We start from the raw sequence: 18,051 nt of genomic DNA, 5'->3' as shown, positions 1-18,051 counted from the left end.
AAACAATTCTTGTCTACTATCTTGTTAGCGAATACTCCCTTTCCTCCCTCTCCACCCACAAAACCATTAAAGAATGTTTTCTTCTGTGCTTAAACCTTTTCTTGAGTTCTTACAATAGTGGTCTTTTCCAACTAATTTCACTCAGCATAATGCCTCCCAGTTTCATCCATATTATGAAATGTTTTAATGAGTCATTGTTTTTTATTGTTGTGTAGTGTTCCATTGTGTGACTAAACCATAATGTGTTTATCCATTTTATCCGTTTATGGGCACTTAGATTGTTTCTGTCTTTTTGCTATTGTGAGCAGCAGTGAACATGGGTATGCATATATGTATTCATGTGAGGGCTCTTATTTCTCTAGGATATATTCCAAGGAGTGGGATTGCTGGACTGTATGGTGTGTCTATTTCTAGCTTTTTAAGGAAGTGCCAAATCGATTTCCAAAGTGGTTGTTCCATTTTATATTCCCACCAGCATTTTATAAGCATTTCAGCCTCTTCAACATTTATTATTTTGTGTTTTTTAGGATTAGTGTTAGCCTTGTTGGGGTTTGATGGCATTTCATTTTAGTTTTGATTTGCATTTCTCTAATTGCTAATGATCATGAGCATTTCCTTACATTTCTGGTAGTGACCGGAATGTCTTCTTTGGTGAAGTGCTTGTTCATATCATTTTGCCCATTTTTGGATTGGGTTGTTTGTCTTTCTGTTGTTGAAGTTTTGCAGTATCTTGTAGAGATTAGACACTGATTGGATTTGTTGTAGCCAAAAATTTTTGCCCAGTGTGTAGGTTGTCCTCTTACTCCTTTTTTGAAGTCTTTGGGTGAGCATAAGTGTTTGATTTTTAGGAGCTCCCAGTTACCTAGTTTCTCTTCTGGTGTTTGTGTGTTATTAATAATGTTTTGTATGCTGTTTATGCCATCTATTAGGCCTCTTAGATTTTATATTTAGGTCTTTGATCGATTTTGAGTTCGTTTTTGTGCGTGGTATGAGGTATGGGTCTTGTTTTAGTTTGTTGCAGATGGGTATCCATTTATGCCAACAGCATTTGTTAAAGAGAGTGTCTTTACCCCAGTTAACTGACTTTGTGCCTTTGTCAAATATCAGCTGCTCATAAGTGGATGAATTTATGACTAGATCTCAATTCTGTTCCATTGGTCTATGTATCTGGTGTTGTAGCAGTACCAGGCTGGTACTGGTAGTATGGAGGCCTCCCACTTTGTTCTTCTTTTTCAGTAATGCTTTACTTTATGAAGTTGGTGATTTGTTTCTCCATCACATTAAAAAATGCCATTGGAATTTGGATCGGGATTGCATTGTATGTATAGATCGCTTTGGGTAGAATAGACTTTTTTAGAATGTTAAGTCTTCCTAACCATGAGCAAGGTATGTTTTTCCAATTATGTAGGTGTCTTTTGGTTTCTTTCAGTAGTGTCTTGTAGTTTCTTTATATAGGCCTTTTACATCTCTGGTTAGATTTATTCCTAGGTATTTTATCTTCTTGGGGGCTATTGTAAATGGTATCAATGTGGTGATTTCCTCTTTGACGTTCCCTTTGTTGGTGTAGAGGAATCCAGCTGATGTTTGTATGTTGTATCCTGGTACTTTGCTGAACTCTTTCAGTAGTTTCAGTAGTTTACTTGTGGATTCTTTGGGGTTTTCTCTGTATAAGATCATGTCATCTTCAAATACAGATATTTCTTCCTTACTAATTCAGATGCCCGTTATTTCTTTTTCTAGCCTCATTGCTCTGGCTAGGACCTCTAGCCCAGTGTTGAGTAAGAATGGTAATAAAGGGGGCATCCTTGTCTGGTTCCCATTCTCAGTGGGAATGCTTCCAGACTCTTCTCCATTTAGGATGATGTTGGTCGTTGGCTTTGTATAAATGCCTTTTATTATGTTGAGGAATTTTTCTTCTATTCCTGTTTTGTTGAGAGTTTTTATCATGAATGAGTGTTGGACTTTCTCAGATGCCTTTTCTTCATCAATTGTTAAGATCATGTGGTTCTTGTATTTTATTTCATTCAAGTGATGCATTACATTGGTTGTCTTTCTAATGTTGAACCATGCCTGTATATCTGGTATGAATCCCACTTGACCATGGTGAATTATTTTTTTTTGATATGTTGTTGAATTCTGTTGGCTAGAATTTTGTTGAGGATTTTTCCATCTAAGTTCATGAGGAATATTTCTCTGTAATTTTCTTTTCTGTGGTGGCTTTATCTGGCTTTGGTATCTGGGTTATGCTAACATCACAGAATGAGTTTTGGAGTAGGGAGTATTCCATTCTTTCCTGTGCTCTGATATATGTTTAGTGGTAGTGGTGTTAACTTTGTGTGAAAGTTTGGTAGAATTCTCTAGTGAGGCCATCAGGCCAGGGGTTTTTTGTTGTTGTCGTTGAAGAGTTTTTTAATTACCTTTTCAATCTCTTCTTCTGTTAATAGGTTTATTTAGTTGTTCTCTCTCTGTTTGTGTTAGTTTCAGTAGGGAGTGAGCTTCTAGCAATTTGTCCATTTCCTCTAGGTTTTCAAATTTCTTAGAGTGCAATTTCTATTGTATTGTGTTACGATTTTTTTAATTTCAGTTGGGTCTGTTGTGATATCGTACATCTCAGTTATTATTGAGGTTATTTGCTTCCCGCCTTTGTCAGTTTGGCCATTTTTTTAAATCAATTTTGTTGATGTTTTCAAACAACCAGCGTTTGGTCTTATTAACTCTTTCAGTTGTTTTCGTATTATCTACTTCATTTAATTCTGCTCTAATTTTTATTGTTTGCTTTCTTCTGGTGACCGAGGGCTTCTTTTGCTGCTTTCTGTTTGTTCAAGGTGTAGGGTTAATTCTTTGATTTTGGTCCTTCTTTTTGTATGTGTGCATTTATTGCTATAAATTGACCTTTGAGAACTGTTTTTGCTGTGTCCCAAAGGTTCTGGTAGGATGTATTTGCATTCTCTTTTGATTCTGTGAATTTCTTTATTCTGTCCTTAATGTCTTCTATAACCCTGTAGTTTTTGGGCAAGTTGTTGTTCAGTTACCATGTGGTTGATTTTTTTTCCTTCTTTTTGTGTTACTGATTTCTGCTTTTATGGATTTATGGTCAGAAAAGATGCTTTGTAACATTTCAATGTTTTGGATCCTGTTAAGGCTTGCTTTATTACCTAATATGTGTTGTATTCCGGAGTATGTTCTATGTACGTTGGAAAAGAAAATATACTTGGGTGCTGTTGGGTGGAGTGTTCTGTATATGTCTGTGAGATCAGATGGGTTATTTGTGGCATTTAGAGCTTCCGTGTCTTTAGTTAGCTTCTTTCAGGACGTTCTGTCCTTCACCAATTGTGGTGTGTTGATGTTTCCTACTATTATTGTGGAGCTGTCTCTCTCTCTTTTCAGTACTGCTCAGAGTTTGTTTTATGTATTTTGGAGCCTTGTCGTTGGGTGTGTAAATATTATGGTTATGTCCTCTCAGTGCATTGACCCTTTAATCGTTATGTAGTTGTCCTTCCGTATCCTTTGTGGTAGATTTTAATTTAAAGTCTATTTTGTCAGAAACTAATGTTGCTACTCCTGCTCTTTTTTGATTGTTGCTTGAAATATTTTTCCCATCCTTTGAGTCTTAGTTGGTTTCTTTAAGTCTAAGGTGTGTCTCCTGTAAGCAGTATATAGATGGATCATGTTTTTTTATCCATTCTGCCATTCTCTGTCTTTTTCTTGGTACATTTAAACCTTTTACATTCTGTGTAATTATTGATAAGTATAAGTTTAGTGCTGTCATTCTGGTCTCTCTTTTTTTTTTTTTTGGTGTTGTTGACAGTTTCTTTGTTCCACTTAATTTTCTGTGCTGAGCTGTTTTTCTTTATATATTTCTCTTCCTCTTCATTGCTGTTGATTTTGTATTTGCTGAGTCTTTATGTTTTTCTTGTTTTTTATTTTAATGTGTAGGAAATGTTAGTTTCCTTTGTGGTTACCTTAATATATACCCCTATTTTTCTAAGTTTAATCTTTTATTTATATCACCTTGACTTCCTCTCCATATGAAAGATCTATGACTACATTTTTTAGTCCCTCTTCTTTGTTTTAATGTTGTAATCTTTTACATAGTGACGTCTCTATTTCCCCGTTGTGAGTGTTTTAGCTTTGATTCATTTTTGGGATTTCCCTATCTGGGTTGATACTTGGTTACTCTGGCCTGTGTTCTGGTCTTGGGTTGTTATCTGATGTTATTGATTTTCTAACCGGAGGGCTCCCTTTTGTATTTCATGCAGTTTTGGTTTGGTTTTTGCAAATTCCCTAAACTCCTGTTTATCTGGAAATGTCCTAATTTTGCCTCCATATTTTAGATACAGTTTTGTTGGGTATATAATTCTTGGCTAGCAGTTTTGTCCCCCAGGCCTTTATATATATCTTCCCATTGCCTTCTTGCCTTCATGGTTCCTGCTAAGTAGTCCAAGCTTAGTCTTATTGACTCTCCTTTGTTAAGTGACTTTTTGTTTATCCCTACCCAGTAGCCACTCTTAAAATACTCTCTTTATCTTTGGTTTTGGCAAGTTTATTTATAACATGTCTTAATGACTTTCTTTTGGGATCTGCCGTATGTGGGATTTGATGAGCATCTTGAGTAGATATCTTCTCATCTTTCATGATATCAGGGAAGTTTCCTGGCAGCAGATTTTCAGCAATTCTCTATGTTTTTTCTGTTAACCCCCCACTCTGGTACTCCAGTCACTCCTAGGTTATTCCTCTTGATAGAGTCCCACATAATTCTTACGGTTTCTTCATTTTTAAAAAATTCTTTTTCCTATTTTTACTCAAAATACATCGGTTTCAATTGCTTTATCACCAGTCTCACTAATTCTGCTTCCGTTGCCTCAGTTCTGTTCCAGTGACTTCCTGTTGAGTCGTCTAATTGTGAAATTTTATTGTTAATCTTCTGGATTTCTGTTTGCCATCTCTCTTTGTATTCCTTCAGCCTATTAAAATTGTCATTGTATTCTTCTCTAATCTTAACTTTCCTCTTGCTTTTTCTTTGTGCTGCTTGGCTTGTTTTGTGTTTTGCTTGATCTCTTTCCTGATTTCTTGAAGAGTTCTTTATGTTAATCTTTTGTATCCTACCTCTGGTAATTGCAGGAATTTATCTTCATCTGGAAGATTTCTCGATTCTTTGTTTTGGGAGCTTGCTAAAGCCATCATGGTCTGCATCTTTATGTGATTTGATGTTGCTCACAGACATTAATATGTTATTGTATTAATTTATGTTATCTTTGCTTACTTGTCCTAACTTCTTGTTTTGTTTCGTTGTGATATGCTCAAATAGGCTGCTCAAGTGAGCTAGTTTGATTATTGGTGTGTTTGAAGCTCTGTCATCCTGTCACCAGGTGGTTAGAGGCATTTACTAGCTATGTGAGCCCAGGAGCCTGTTTACTTGTGTGGATTCAGCTCAAGTGTCCAGGTAATAGGTCACCAGTGTATGGTGCAGGCTCTCCACCTACAGTCCTAGATGAGCAGGGGTGATTGGTGTAGGCAGGGGGTCACATCCTGAGCAAGACAAGGGGCTGACAACCACCCCTTAGTGTCTGAGTAAAGTATGCCCCTGTTCCCTAGAGCGTGTAGTTGGGTGTGTTTTGCAGCCGGAGTATGGGCACCCATTGGTGTTGGCTGTAAGCCTGGGAGGCACCACTTATTTTGGTTCCTTGTCACAAGTGGCTAGTTGTCATGGGTGGAACCACCAGTGTTCAGCCCCCTGATGTGAGTAGGTGAGGACCTTGGTTTATATGCAGAGCAGTGTCAAACATCACAAACCTGCCTCTGTCCCATATAGCTGAAACAGTTAGACTTCAAGTATATATCCTGTTGTACTGTGTTAATGAGGGCCTGCGCTGTTGAAATGGGCCGACACTGGTGTACGCAGGGATACAAGGCATTCAGAGTCCGTGGCCCCTTATGCCTGTGCCTAGGCAAAGGAGGTGTTTCTGCCCTACGTTCCTGGCTTAGGGGAGCCGGCAGATTATTTTTTCCCTTTTTGTTAATTTGTTCCCTCTCCAAGGCTGGGAGAATGGCTCAGGGCACGCCACGGGTCCTACTTCCAGCCCAGGGAACGTGGCTATTGCTGAAGTCGCCTCGTGACCTAATGAAGGGTGGTGAGGGATCAGGTAAATGGAAGAGAGGTTTTTCCCAAAGGGATGTTTTTTGATCTGTGTGGTAGGTTAGACGCATGTACTTACCTTTTACCGATCGAGCGCTGCTTTTCGCTGAATCTTGGGGCGTGAGTGAACTCTATGCCACTGTCTGTCCTGATGTGGAAAACACGTCGTAAACGCCACTGCTTGTCTCATGGCTGGCGCCAGACGACCCCAGACTACAGGGTGCTGGTTCCCTCCGGGTCAGGTCTGGCAACTCCTTGCTGCTTCTGAACCATCTGTCCCTCCCCCTGCTGCTTGGCCAGATTCGTCAACTTTTCCTTTGATATTCGGGGCTCCAAGATTGTCATATATAATTGATTCACTTGTTTTTTGGGGTCTTTGCTGTAAGAGGGACCACAGGAAGCATCTGACTACTCTGCCATCTTGGCCCTGCCCCTCTGATTTGTCTTAAAATTGTAAGTCATGGTCATTTACTTTCTGTTGAGGATGTACCCCTAGAGACCACCAGGGAAACCTGCTCGTTCAGAGCCCCCCAGTGCCATCAAGTCGATTCAGAGCTGGGTTTATTAAATTTGCAGAGCAACAGGGAGCATACTACCTTGACAGAGAGAGTCTCAGTGGAATGTCAAAAGAGGGAAATGTACTCATGGAGGAGGAACACTAGTTACTGTGTGGTTTCAGGTGGGCGTCAGTAAGTATGGTCTGGATGGGGCTTGGTTGGAATTTCTAATCTCAGCGAGTTGCTGAACGGTCATTGGTTTTTGTCTTTGGAATATCTGAGTCCACAGAAATTAAGTTAAAATTTCGTTTTTGGTCTTATTTTGGAATGTGTCTGGATGAGTCTCTGTTAAAACAGTTTGAATGTATATAATTTCTCTTGGATGTCATGGTTTAATAGAGCTTATCTGAGAATCATAGAACGGTTCATATTGTAAATTATGGTTCTCTTTCATTTCTCTCTTCACTAAACAAATAGATGTAGATGTAGCTACTTAGCAAAGGATCTTACTGTTTTTCCACTGGAAAATCAGTGATTCTCAGAGGTGTGGTATCACCCCACTTAGTGACAAAGATACGTTAGTGCCCACTGAATGTTTGCGTACCTACTTACTCTTCTGTACCTTATTTTTGCACTTAACAGTAGGTATTAGTGACCACTCCTTACTAGTATTGAGAACTCTTCGTCATTGCTGTTTACAGCTGACTAGTGTGCCATTATAGGGTTGCTATCAGATCGCACTTGGGTATGACAACAGGTAAGGACAGTGCGCCATTGTGTGGATGTACCCTGTTAGTTGGTTCATTAGTCCCTTATTACTGGACATTGGGTTGTTTCCCCCCGCCCTCTTCCATGATTATAAGTAATAGCCACAATGAATAGGTTTATCCATAAGTCTTGCCAGTGAATCATTAGATTTGTAGAAGTAGAATTGAGTCTAATACTAAATGCACATGTAATTTCGTGAGATACCACTAGATTCTTCTCCATGTACTTCCTGAAATTTTACATTCCTCCCAGCAATACGTAAGACTCTCCCCACAGTCTTGCCAGTATAGTATGTTGTCAAACGCAGATTTTTGTAAGCCTGGTAGGTGAGAAATGGTGCCTGATGGTGTCTCAGTGTTGTTTTTAAAAATAATTTTTATTGTTCTTGAAGTGAAAGTTTACAAATCAAGTCAGTCTCTCACACAAAACCCCATGTACACCTTGCTACACACTCCCAATTACTCTCCCCCTAATGGGACTCCCTCCGCTCTCTCTTTTGTGTCCATTTCGCCATCTTCTAACCCCCTCCACCTTCTCATCTCCCCTCCAGGCAGGAGTTGCCAACATAGTCTCAAGTGTCCACTTGATCCAAGAAGCTCACTCCTCACCAGTATTGAGTGTAGTTTTATGTGTGAGCCTAATACCTTGTTTTACGTGTAAGGGCTAATTTCTCTTCCTTTTTCAGTTTCTATTTTTCCTCTCTACTTTTAGAAGCTGTATCTTTGTTAATATTATTAGCCTTTTGTCAGTGATGTAAGTTATTTATCTTCCTAGACCTTCTATTGGAAACCCTGGTGGCGTAGTGGTTAAGTGCTACAGCTGCTAACCAAAAGGTTGGCAGTTCATACCCACCAGGCACTCCTTGGAAACTCTATGGGGCAGTTCTACTCCGTCCTATAGGGTTGCTATGATTCGGAATCGACTCAGTGGCAACGGGTTTTGGACCTTCTATTGTGTGGCCTCAGCTCCTTGGAGGCATTATTCCTTGGTTCCTGGTCTCTTACTCCTATCTGTACTAGGTCTTTCAGCCTGTTTCACATACTTTGAAGATATCACTCGCTCTCCTGTCTTCAGTGTTGATGATGGAAGAATGAGTCTAGGCTAAGTTTTTTTTTACCTGTTTCTTTTGAAATAATTTTAGATTTTACAGAAGTTGCACAGGTAGTACTTGTATTCATTTTTTAGTTTTCAAGAGCTCTTGTTTTCCTTTTTTCATAACCTATTGTTCCTGTTGTAATACAATACCTTCAGTTTCCTTAAGGTTGTCAGTTCTTTACCAGTTTTAGTTCTCTGATCATTTCGAGGACAGTGGTGCTGCTTGTTTGGGTCTTCCCAGTTATCCTAAGTTTTTTTTTAAACACGGCTTTTTTTTTTTTTATTGTTAAAGGATTATTTGATTACGAGTGGCTTACATTTCTTTGACTGATACATAGGAGATTCTCTTGCTGCCATGATAATCTCCTAAATTGGAAAGTCAGCTTTGTGGGAACTTACTGTGGGGGTGTGGAGGCTTGACAGGCTGTGCTTTAGGCTGTAGGGACAGGGAGCAGTCTGTTAACTGGCTGTGCCCAAATGCTAAACTAAGGTGGCCTTTTCTGGTAACCGGTGCTCATTATATTCAGTGTGGGGCTATGTGTGCTTTGAGTAATAAGGCAAAGTGGGGAGGGTGGTGCAGTTCTAATATACCTTTTTTTAAAAAAATTATTTTTGTTGTTCAGTATACACAGCAAAAACGTACGCCAGTTCAAGTTTCTACACGTACGTTTAGTGACGATGACATTCTGAGTTATACAACTATTCGCACCCTCCTTCTCTGAGTTGTTTTTCTCCCATTAACATAAACTCACTGCCCCCTAAGATAACTAACTTTGTGAGTTGATGTTGTCACATATATATCTTAAGAGCATAATGCTTTCCTAGTTAAGCTAATCTATTGTTTGGTCCAGTAGACCTTTAATGACTCCTTAATTTTCAGCTCAGTTTTTCTTCTTTATTGTGGTAAAAATATATATAGTAAAACATTTGCCAATTCAACAGTTTTTACATTCAGTGACATTGATTACATTCATCATGTTGTGCAACCATTACCACTATCCTTTTTCAGGTTTTTCTACCGCCAAAACAGAAACTCAGTGCCCTCCAAGCAGCAATCCCCCCTTTCTTCCTCCGTGCTACCCTTAGGAACCACTAATACGCTTGGGTCTCTGTATGTTTCGTTTGTTCTGTATAAATGGGATCATACAATGTTTGTCCTTTTGTGACTGCCTTTTCACTTGGCGTGTTTCCAGGATTCATCTGTGTTGTAGCATGTAGCAGGACTTCATTTCTCTTTCTGGGCTAGTAATATTCCATTGTGTGTATAAACCTCATGTTATTCATCCTTTCATCTCTTGATGAACATTTAGGTTGTTTCAGCCCGTTGGCCTTGTGAATAGCGTTGCAGTGAACACTGGTGTGCAAGTATTTGTTTGAGTCTGTGCTTTCGGTTCTTTTCCATGTATAGCCAGGAATGGAATTGCTGGGTCATATGGTAATTCTGGAGCCTGGTGGCACAGTGTTTTAAGAGCTTGGCTGCTAACCAAAGGGTTGGCAGTTCAAATCTACCAGCTGCTCCTTGGAAACCCTATGGGGCAGTTCTGCGCTGTCATACAGAGTCCCTATGAGTTGGAATAGACTCAACAGCAATGTGTTTGATTTTTGGTTTATGGTAATTCTGTGTTTAACTTTTTGAGGAACTGCCAAAATGTTTCTCACAGGGGATATACCGTTTTACGTTCCCATCATATGTCTGTCCTTATACCTGTACCACATTATTTTGATTAGTATAGTTTTTATAGTATGTTTTGAAAGCAGGAAGTGTGAGTTCTTTTTCAAAATTGCTTTGGCTATTTGGGGCCTGTCTTAGTTATCTAGTGCAGCAGTAAGAGAAATACCACAAGTGGAGGGCTTTAACTAACAGAAATTTATTCTCTCACAGTCTAGGAGGCTAGAAGTCTGACTTCAAGGCGCCAGCTCCAGAGGAAGAACTTCTCTCTCTGTTGGTTCTGGGGGAAGGTCTTGGCATCAGTTTTTACTGGGTCTAGAAGTTTCTCAGCACAGGGAACACACTGTGTTCCCAGCTCTTCTTTCTTCGTGGTAGGAGGTCCCTCTCCTCCTGCTCACTTCTCTCTTTTGTATCTCAGGAGGGATTGACTCAAGATACACCTTAATCCTGAAGATTGTGTTTTGCTTTATTAACATAACTTAACTCTAATCCTGTCTTATTAACATCATAGAGATTAAGATTTACAACACATAGGATGATTACATCAGATTACAAAACGGAGGGCAACCACATAATAGTGGGAATATGGCCTACCCAAGTTGACACAGTTTTGGGGGACACAGTTCAATCCATAAAAAGCTCCTTTGCAATTCCATACGAATTTTAAGGATTGGCCTTTCTATTTTTCCGTAAAAGACCATTGGAATTTTGATAGGGGCTGTATTGAATCTGTAGATTGTTTTGGGTAGTATTGATATCTAAGCAATATTAAGCCTTCTTAATCCATGAGCACAGAATATCTTTCCATTCATTTAGGTCTTCTTTAATTTCTTTCAACGGTGTTTTATAGTTTCCAGTTTACTAGTCTTTCACCTCCATTAAGTAATTTATCCCTAGGTATTCTTTTTGATGCTATTGTAAATGCGATTGTTTTATTGATTTCCTTTTCAGATTTTTTTTGTTTTTGTTTTTGTGTATGGATCGTGGACCTTGCCACTTTACAGAATTCATTTATTAGATCCAGTAACTTTCTTGTGGATTCTTGTGATTTTCTGTGTATAGGATCATGTCATCTTCTATTAGAGGCAGTTTTACTTCTTCCTTTCCAGTTTGGATACCTTTTGTTTCCTTTTCTTGCTTAATTACTCTGGCTAGAACTTCTAGTACAGTGTTGAATAGCTGTGGTGTTGAATAGCTGTGGTGAAAGCGGTTATCCTTGACTTGTTCGTGATCACAGGGGAAAAGCTTTCAGACCTTGACCATTGAGTATGCTGTTAGCTGTGGGTTTTTCCAGTGTGTCTTTTATCATGCTGAGGACTTTCTTTGTATTCCTGATTTGCTGATTAACAGTTTATTTAGTGTTTTATATAATAGTTTTCCAGAAATTAATATTTTCCTCAGTTCCAATGTATTTTTATTGTTTTCATTGACTGTACACTTCCCTCTCTTATAGGACATGCTGGTGTGTCTGCAAACATGATGAAGAAAAGGACTTCCCACAAGTAAGCAATTCTGGAATTTGTTTTTAGATACAATGCAGTGACCTTTTGTTACTGAGGATACAAGATCCACTTGTATGAGACTCTAGCACCTGTGAGTGAGAGGGTTCTTAGCTCACAGGAGATGGGGCTTCACATAGCCTCAGTGTACATTGAGTAGTGGTGTGTAATCATATTCCCTGTCTTTTCTCTTTTTCTTGACTAGACCTCAGTCAGCCTAGGTCTCTTTTTCAGCCTTTAAAAGCCTCTGAGTCAGGAATTTTTTTTCTTCACTATAGCTTAATGGGAGCTGGGTGCCACAGGAGGAAATATCAGTCATAGAGTGGGAGGCACAGTGTGACTTTGCTCACTGGTCTCCTTGGAGAAGTTGCCCATTCTTGCTGTGCAGCGGTCCTTTTTCTGTGTCTTACGTCCCCTGTCCCATGATGAGCTCCTGAAGACACAGACCATAGCTTTACACTGCGAGAGCCTGTCTGGCACACTCTAACTGCTTTATAACATTCTTAAACGAGTGAAAAGCATGTAAGTTAGAAAAGCGTATACATACTTGCTAACAGGTAACTTAAGTGGCCATATATTTTAAGTGATAAACATGTTAAAATCCTAAATTCCATAGGTTCCAGAATGTATTTTCTACTTGAAATCTTTTTTTTTCAGTGAGTTTCATCCAAAAAGAAAACGTAGGCACTATCTTAAATTAAATATCAGCTTTTATTTTACTGTATTTAAGTGATTTTACAAGTATCCACCATGTGGATTGTGGCTCTGCTGCTCTTCCCTGGGAATTTTGCTCTAATAATGAGTTTTGATCATTAGAATGTTATTAATATTATATTGTTAAATATGGAAAAGACCCTCCTTGACCCTAGCATTCCTCAGGCTCTCATTATACCAGTTATTTCCAAATTATCCATTTTTTTGAAAGCCTTGTGTCTGGTGGGTGAAGACTGTGAGAGGCCTCAAGGAAAGCCCGGGTGAATAAAAGTGCCCTTAAGTAATTGATGATCAAATCACGTCTTCCATTTAAGTGAATACATGAATACGTGAATACATAATGTAAATATTTGTAATATTCAGTTTAAGAAATGACTTGGGAAGAAAAAATGTGAAGGTAAAATAAGTACTCCCTTATATCCCTGAGGTTTGATAAAGTTTTTCTCGAAATTCATCCATTTGCCCATCACCTTCAGTTTGGCTGTATCCAGTGAGCTGATAATTTATGTGGTCTGTCTCTACTCATTACCATATCATTGCCATAAGTGGTAATTCCTCTGTAGCCATAAATAGAAGGTAATGAAAAAACAAGTGTAAGCCATAAATATTAGGTAGTGATAAAAACTTAAATACAGTAGGCAAAAAAAGCAAGTTAAATACTTTTTGACCTGCAAGACTAAACCAAAACAATTAATTCCAAGTAGATTTTTCTAAAATAGGCTAAAATAAAAGGCTTTGATGTTAATGTGTCTTTTTTAATCCATCCTCACATATTTCCAAGGGCTGTGATTAAATTCCGTGGGTTTGTACACTGGGCCTGTCGTTTGTGCATTTTATGCAAGGGGGATTTCATGTGCCTCATCCTGTTGTTGGATGCCGTTGAGTTGGGTCTGACTCACAGTGACCCTGTGTACAACAGAGCTCAGACAGTGTTCCACTGCTATTTGTAAGGTTTTCACTGGCCAGTTTTTTTAGAAGTAGATCGTCAGGTCTTTCTTCCTGGTCTGTCTTAGTCTGAAAGCTCCACTGACACCTGTCCACCATGGCTGATCCTGCTGGTATTTGAAATATCAGGGGCATAGCTTCCAGTATCACACCAACACACAAGCCACCGCCCTATGACAAACATCCTAAGCAATTATATTCATTAATTTAACTCACGAGTTGGTTTGATGGACTAGTTAGACTTTTATTCCTAAAACACAAATAAACACATAACTATTAAAATTTTTTAAAAGTTCATATGTATACAACCAAAAGAATCTCTACTCCTGCATGTCTCACACTTTGGGGAACTTGTTTCTTGGTAGGTGCCATTGAGTTGGTTCTGACTCATAGCAACCGTGTAGGACGGAGTAGAACTGCCCCATAGGGTTTCCCAGGAGCAGCTGATGGGGTTGAGCTGCTGACCTTTTGGTACCACCATGTACCACCTTTACCACTGTACCACCATGGCTCCAACTTTGGGAAACTTGGTATGGAGCAAAAGGGAGAAGTTGAAAAGTTATAAATTCAATTTTTCCTCATTTTCCTGTTTTTTTATATTATAACTATAAATCTGAAGATGGATAAAAGAGGAAAAAAAAGGCAGAAACAAGCTACTGCATTTACAAATGATGGTTATTAATGTTTCCCTTTCAAATAGAAGAAGCAGGGATGGACGAGTTGAGCTTATATGAGGCAGTGTGGTTGAGAGGCAGCCGCTCCTAGGGGGCTGTTTGGGACCCAGCTAAGCTCCATTGTGGGACCTTACAGCAAGCTACTTAATCCTTCTGGGTCTCTACCTTCTCATGTCTAAAATAATGGGGCTGAACTACAGCAGTGGAGTTTCGCCTTTTAACCAAAAGATCTGTATCTACAGATGAAATTTTTATGGACATCAGCTATATTAAAAAAATAACCAGAAGTATATCTTCACCTCTGTTGCTTCCTATTATCTGGGTCTTGAGGAAGCTGCAAAGAGTATGAAAGCTCCTCAGCTGACCGTGGACTTGAAGATTGGTGCCTGGAGACTGCTCAAGCCTCCTGCCTTTCTGTGCTCTTACAGGATGCTGGGAAATTCATTTGCACATGCTTCTGGTTGCTTGAAAAAAAGCTGAGAGTTACACTGGAGACCTGTCCTTTCATCAGAGCCATCACCTCAGATGGGAGGAGCACCCATCCCTGTGGCTGTTAGGAAGATTCAGTTAATCACTGCTAATGGCTCGCTCATGTAAATTAAATGCCTAGACTAGCATCAGACCAGTGCCTCTAGCTGAGAGTACACACGTGGCTGGATGTGGTTTTTGTTAAGTAAATAAAAACCTGAGTGCTTTTTGTGGATCAGGAATCACGCTGTGCTATGGACACAAGCTGCTAGACAAGCCTTTCTGACATTGCCATGAAGTTGCTTGGGAAATGCTTCTGCCTTAAAAGTACATCTTGAAGGGAAAAATACAGTTGAGGGGCAGGGTCTAAGGTGAATTTAGCTAGAGCTGCTCTTAGTTTTCATTTTCAAATTTAATGTGCTCCCCCCTACCCCCCAATTTGAATAGTGGGTTGATTTCCCTTTAAAGGTACTGTTCCAAGGACTGAGTGTACTTCAGTATATTTCACACTAATATTTAGAAAATGGACCAGAAAAAAAAAAACACACAAAAAAAAACAACCATTGCCATTGAGTCACTTCCAACTTATACCAACCCTGTAGAACAGAGTAGAACTGCCCCAAAAGGTTTCCAAGGAACGGCTAATGGATTCAGGCTGCTGACCTTTTGGTTGGCAGCCAAGCTGTTAACCACTGTGCCGTCAGGGCTCCTAGAAAATGGACCAGGACCTACTAAATACCAAATAGATGCATTTCCAGGGATTTTGCTTCTCTCTTACAAGATAAAAATATTGTTCATTGACGGTGTCATTGTACCCATCACCACCACCATCACTGTTGTTTCCCTTGTGTGGTCACACTTAGTTTTCATGAAATCCTGTGAAGTAGGAGCTGGGAGCCCTTTTTACAGATTGGGAAACTCATTCACAGAGAGATTAAGTCATCCAAGAGATTAATTTGCTTAAAGTCATACCAACTAACAGGTGACTGAGGTAGGATTCAAAAACAGGGCAGTCTTACTCTAGAACCCATGGTATTAACTACCACAGCATATTTACTGAAGCGCATGTTTTATTAGCTCACACCTGAAAAATGAATTATTTCAGTCATAAACTTGCAAATTGGAAAAGTATTAGACCATGCATCTAAGTGTAATCATGGTGTTGACAATCCTAAATTTTTCAAAGGATATAATACTTTTTAACCAATGTGCAATTACTGTTATTCACATAAATCAGCATGAATAGTGCTTTGGAAATCCTCAAGGCATTTGAATATTTACCATGGACATCTGGTATTCTCAGAGTACGCAATACTTTAGATGGAATAAGAAACTATAGTAATTTGGATGGAAGACTGACGGCTTCCTTCATCCCGTTTTTATGTTCTCACTCTGAGCTGGGAAATGACAGTATCAGTTATATGACTTTTATTTAGTTGTGTTGGTTTCCACCTTGCAAGAACAAAAGTAATTATTTTGATTTAATCAGTTTTTGCTTCAGAAATTTGCCGAAACGGTAGAGAACTGTTTCTACATATCAGAGTACCAACATAGAATAGGAAAGAGACTGTCAGTCAATAATTGATTCGTACAACAGAGCCCATTCTGTGTGTGATAGGCGTTTACTAGTTCGTAATGGAATTCTAGTAGTTGAAAAGCTAATGAACATGGTGTCTTTATATATTGACAGCCAAAGTTTAAATATTAATGAGGAATAGCAGCCATTCTAAGCCATTAGTCTAGATAAAAGATCTTTCAAAAAAGGATTGTTTTTTATTTGATGACAAAATAATTAGAATGGTATGCTCCAGAGCTTATTTAAATACATATGTGTCCCACATAGTCTGGCTTACCTTTTCAGGAACAAGGACACATGGAAATTAGTGTTTGGTCTCAGTGTGCAATCACGATTAGCAGCAGCAACTTGTTAGAAATTCTTTGGTCCCTCTCAGGACATGCTGAGTCAGAATCCCTAGGGTAGTGCCTGGGCATCTCTCATCCAGACATGCTGAGTCAGAACCCCTAGGGTGGTGGTGCCTGGGCATCTCTCATCCAGACATGCCGAGTCAGAACCCCTAGGGTAGTACCTGGGCACCTCTCATCCAGACATGCAGAGTCAGAACCCCTAGGGTAGTGCCTGGGTATCTCTCATCCAGACATGCCGAGTCAGAACCCCTAGGGTAGTGCCTGGGTATCTCTCATCCAGACATGCTGAGTCAGAACCCCTAGGGTGGTGCGTGGGCATCTCATCCAGACATGCCGAGTCAGAACCCCTAGGGTAGTGCCTGGGTATCTCTCATCCAGACATGCTAAGTCCGAATCCTTAGGGTAGTGCCTGGGCATCTCTCATCCAGACATGCCGAGTCAGAACCCCTAGGGTGGTGCCTGGGCATCTCTCATCCAGACATGCTAAGTCCGAATCCTTAGGGTAGTGCCTGGGCATCTCTCATCCAGACATGCCGAGTCAGAACCCCTAGGGTGGTGCCTGGGCATCTCTCATCCAGACATGCCGAGTCAGAACCCCTAGGGTGGTGCCTGGGCATCTCTCATCCAGACATGCTGAGTCCGAATCCTTAGGGTGGTGCCTGGGCATCTCTCATCCAGACATGCCGAGTCAGAACCCCTAGGGTGGTGCCTGGGCATCTCTCATCCAGACATGCCGAGTCAGAACCCCTAGGGTGGTGCCTGGGCATCTCTCATCCAGACATGCCGAGTCAGAACCCCTAGGGTGGTGCCTGGGCATCTCTCATCCAGACATGCCGAGTCAGAACCCCTAGGGTGGTGCCTGGGCATCTCTCATCCAGACATGCCGAGTCAGAACCCCTAGGGTGGTGCCTGGGCATCTCTCATCCAGACATGCCGAGTCAGAACCCCTAGGGTGGTGCCTGGGCATCTCTCATCCAGACATGCCGAGTCAGAACCCCTAGGGTGGTGCCTGGGCATCTCTCATCCAGACATGCCGAGTCAGAACCCCTAGGGTGGTGCCTGGACTTCTCTCAGCAAGTTCTTCAGGTGATGGCGATGTCTGTGAATCTTGAGAAACTCTGGCCCAAACCATCATTGAAGTGATCTCTTAGGGAACTGGATGGAGAACTAAATCAGGTTGTGTGGAAATTAGTACAGAAAATTGTAGCAATGAAAAGTCCTGCTGTGGTCACCACTTTTTTGCATTCAAACTACTCAAAAGCTGTTCTTCGTTACAGATAACCATTTCATCACTCGGGACTCTAATACCTTCTCAACATTTTATCCTTCTTCTTGAATCAGTGTTTTGTTGGAGACACTGGCTTCTGACGATGAGCAACAAGTAAAGAGATTTCAGATGTTTGATTCTGGTTTCTCTACTCTCACCATTTGGGTTGTTTTAATTGTGACGTGACGTAGCCTTTTATTTGCAGCTAGCTATAAGTTAGGCATTCCTAGATTGACTGAAGTATATTAGTATTTGTTTTACAATGTTGCCTTGTGAAGGGGTGTTACTAACTGGTGTATAGTGGTAATTAAGAGCATTTTAGATACTTTCCTGAGAAAATAGATTGAAGGACTTTTAAAAGTACGCATATGCTGATTAGTTAGTACATAAGAA

At 40.1% G+C, this 18,051-nt stretch overlaps 1 protein-coding gene across 6 annotated transcripts in view; it reads left to right on the top strand.

Annotated features, from left to right (window-relative positions):
• The window catches only part of SPIN1 (spindlin 1), an 89,008-nt gene that overhangs the window by 54,739 nt on the left and 16,218 nt on the right, over window positions 1-18,051 (top strand). For all 6 annotated transcript variants that reach the window (XM_049895584.1, XM_049895590.1, XM_049895589.1 and 3 more), the window contains one exon: window positions 11,619-11,667. In XM_049895584.1, coding sequence (XP_049751541.1) covers window positions 11,619-11,667 — 49 coding nt within the window. The remainder of the gene's footprint in view (window positions 1-11,618; window positions 11,668-18,051) is intronic.

Source organism: Elephas maximus, chromosome 9 (genome assembly GCF_024166365.1).
Source record: "Elephas maximus indicus isolate mEleMax1 chromosome 9, mEleMax1 primary haplotype, whole genome shotgun sequence".
NCBI lineage: Eukaryota > Metazoa > Chordata > Mammalia > Proboscidea > Elephantidae > Elephas > Elephas maximus.
Note: the sequence above shows the minus strand (reverse complement) of the source record. Positions and strands in the feature narration are given on the sequence as shown.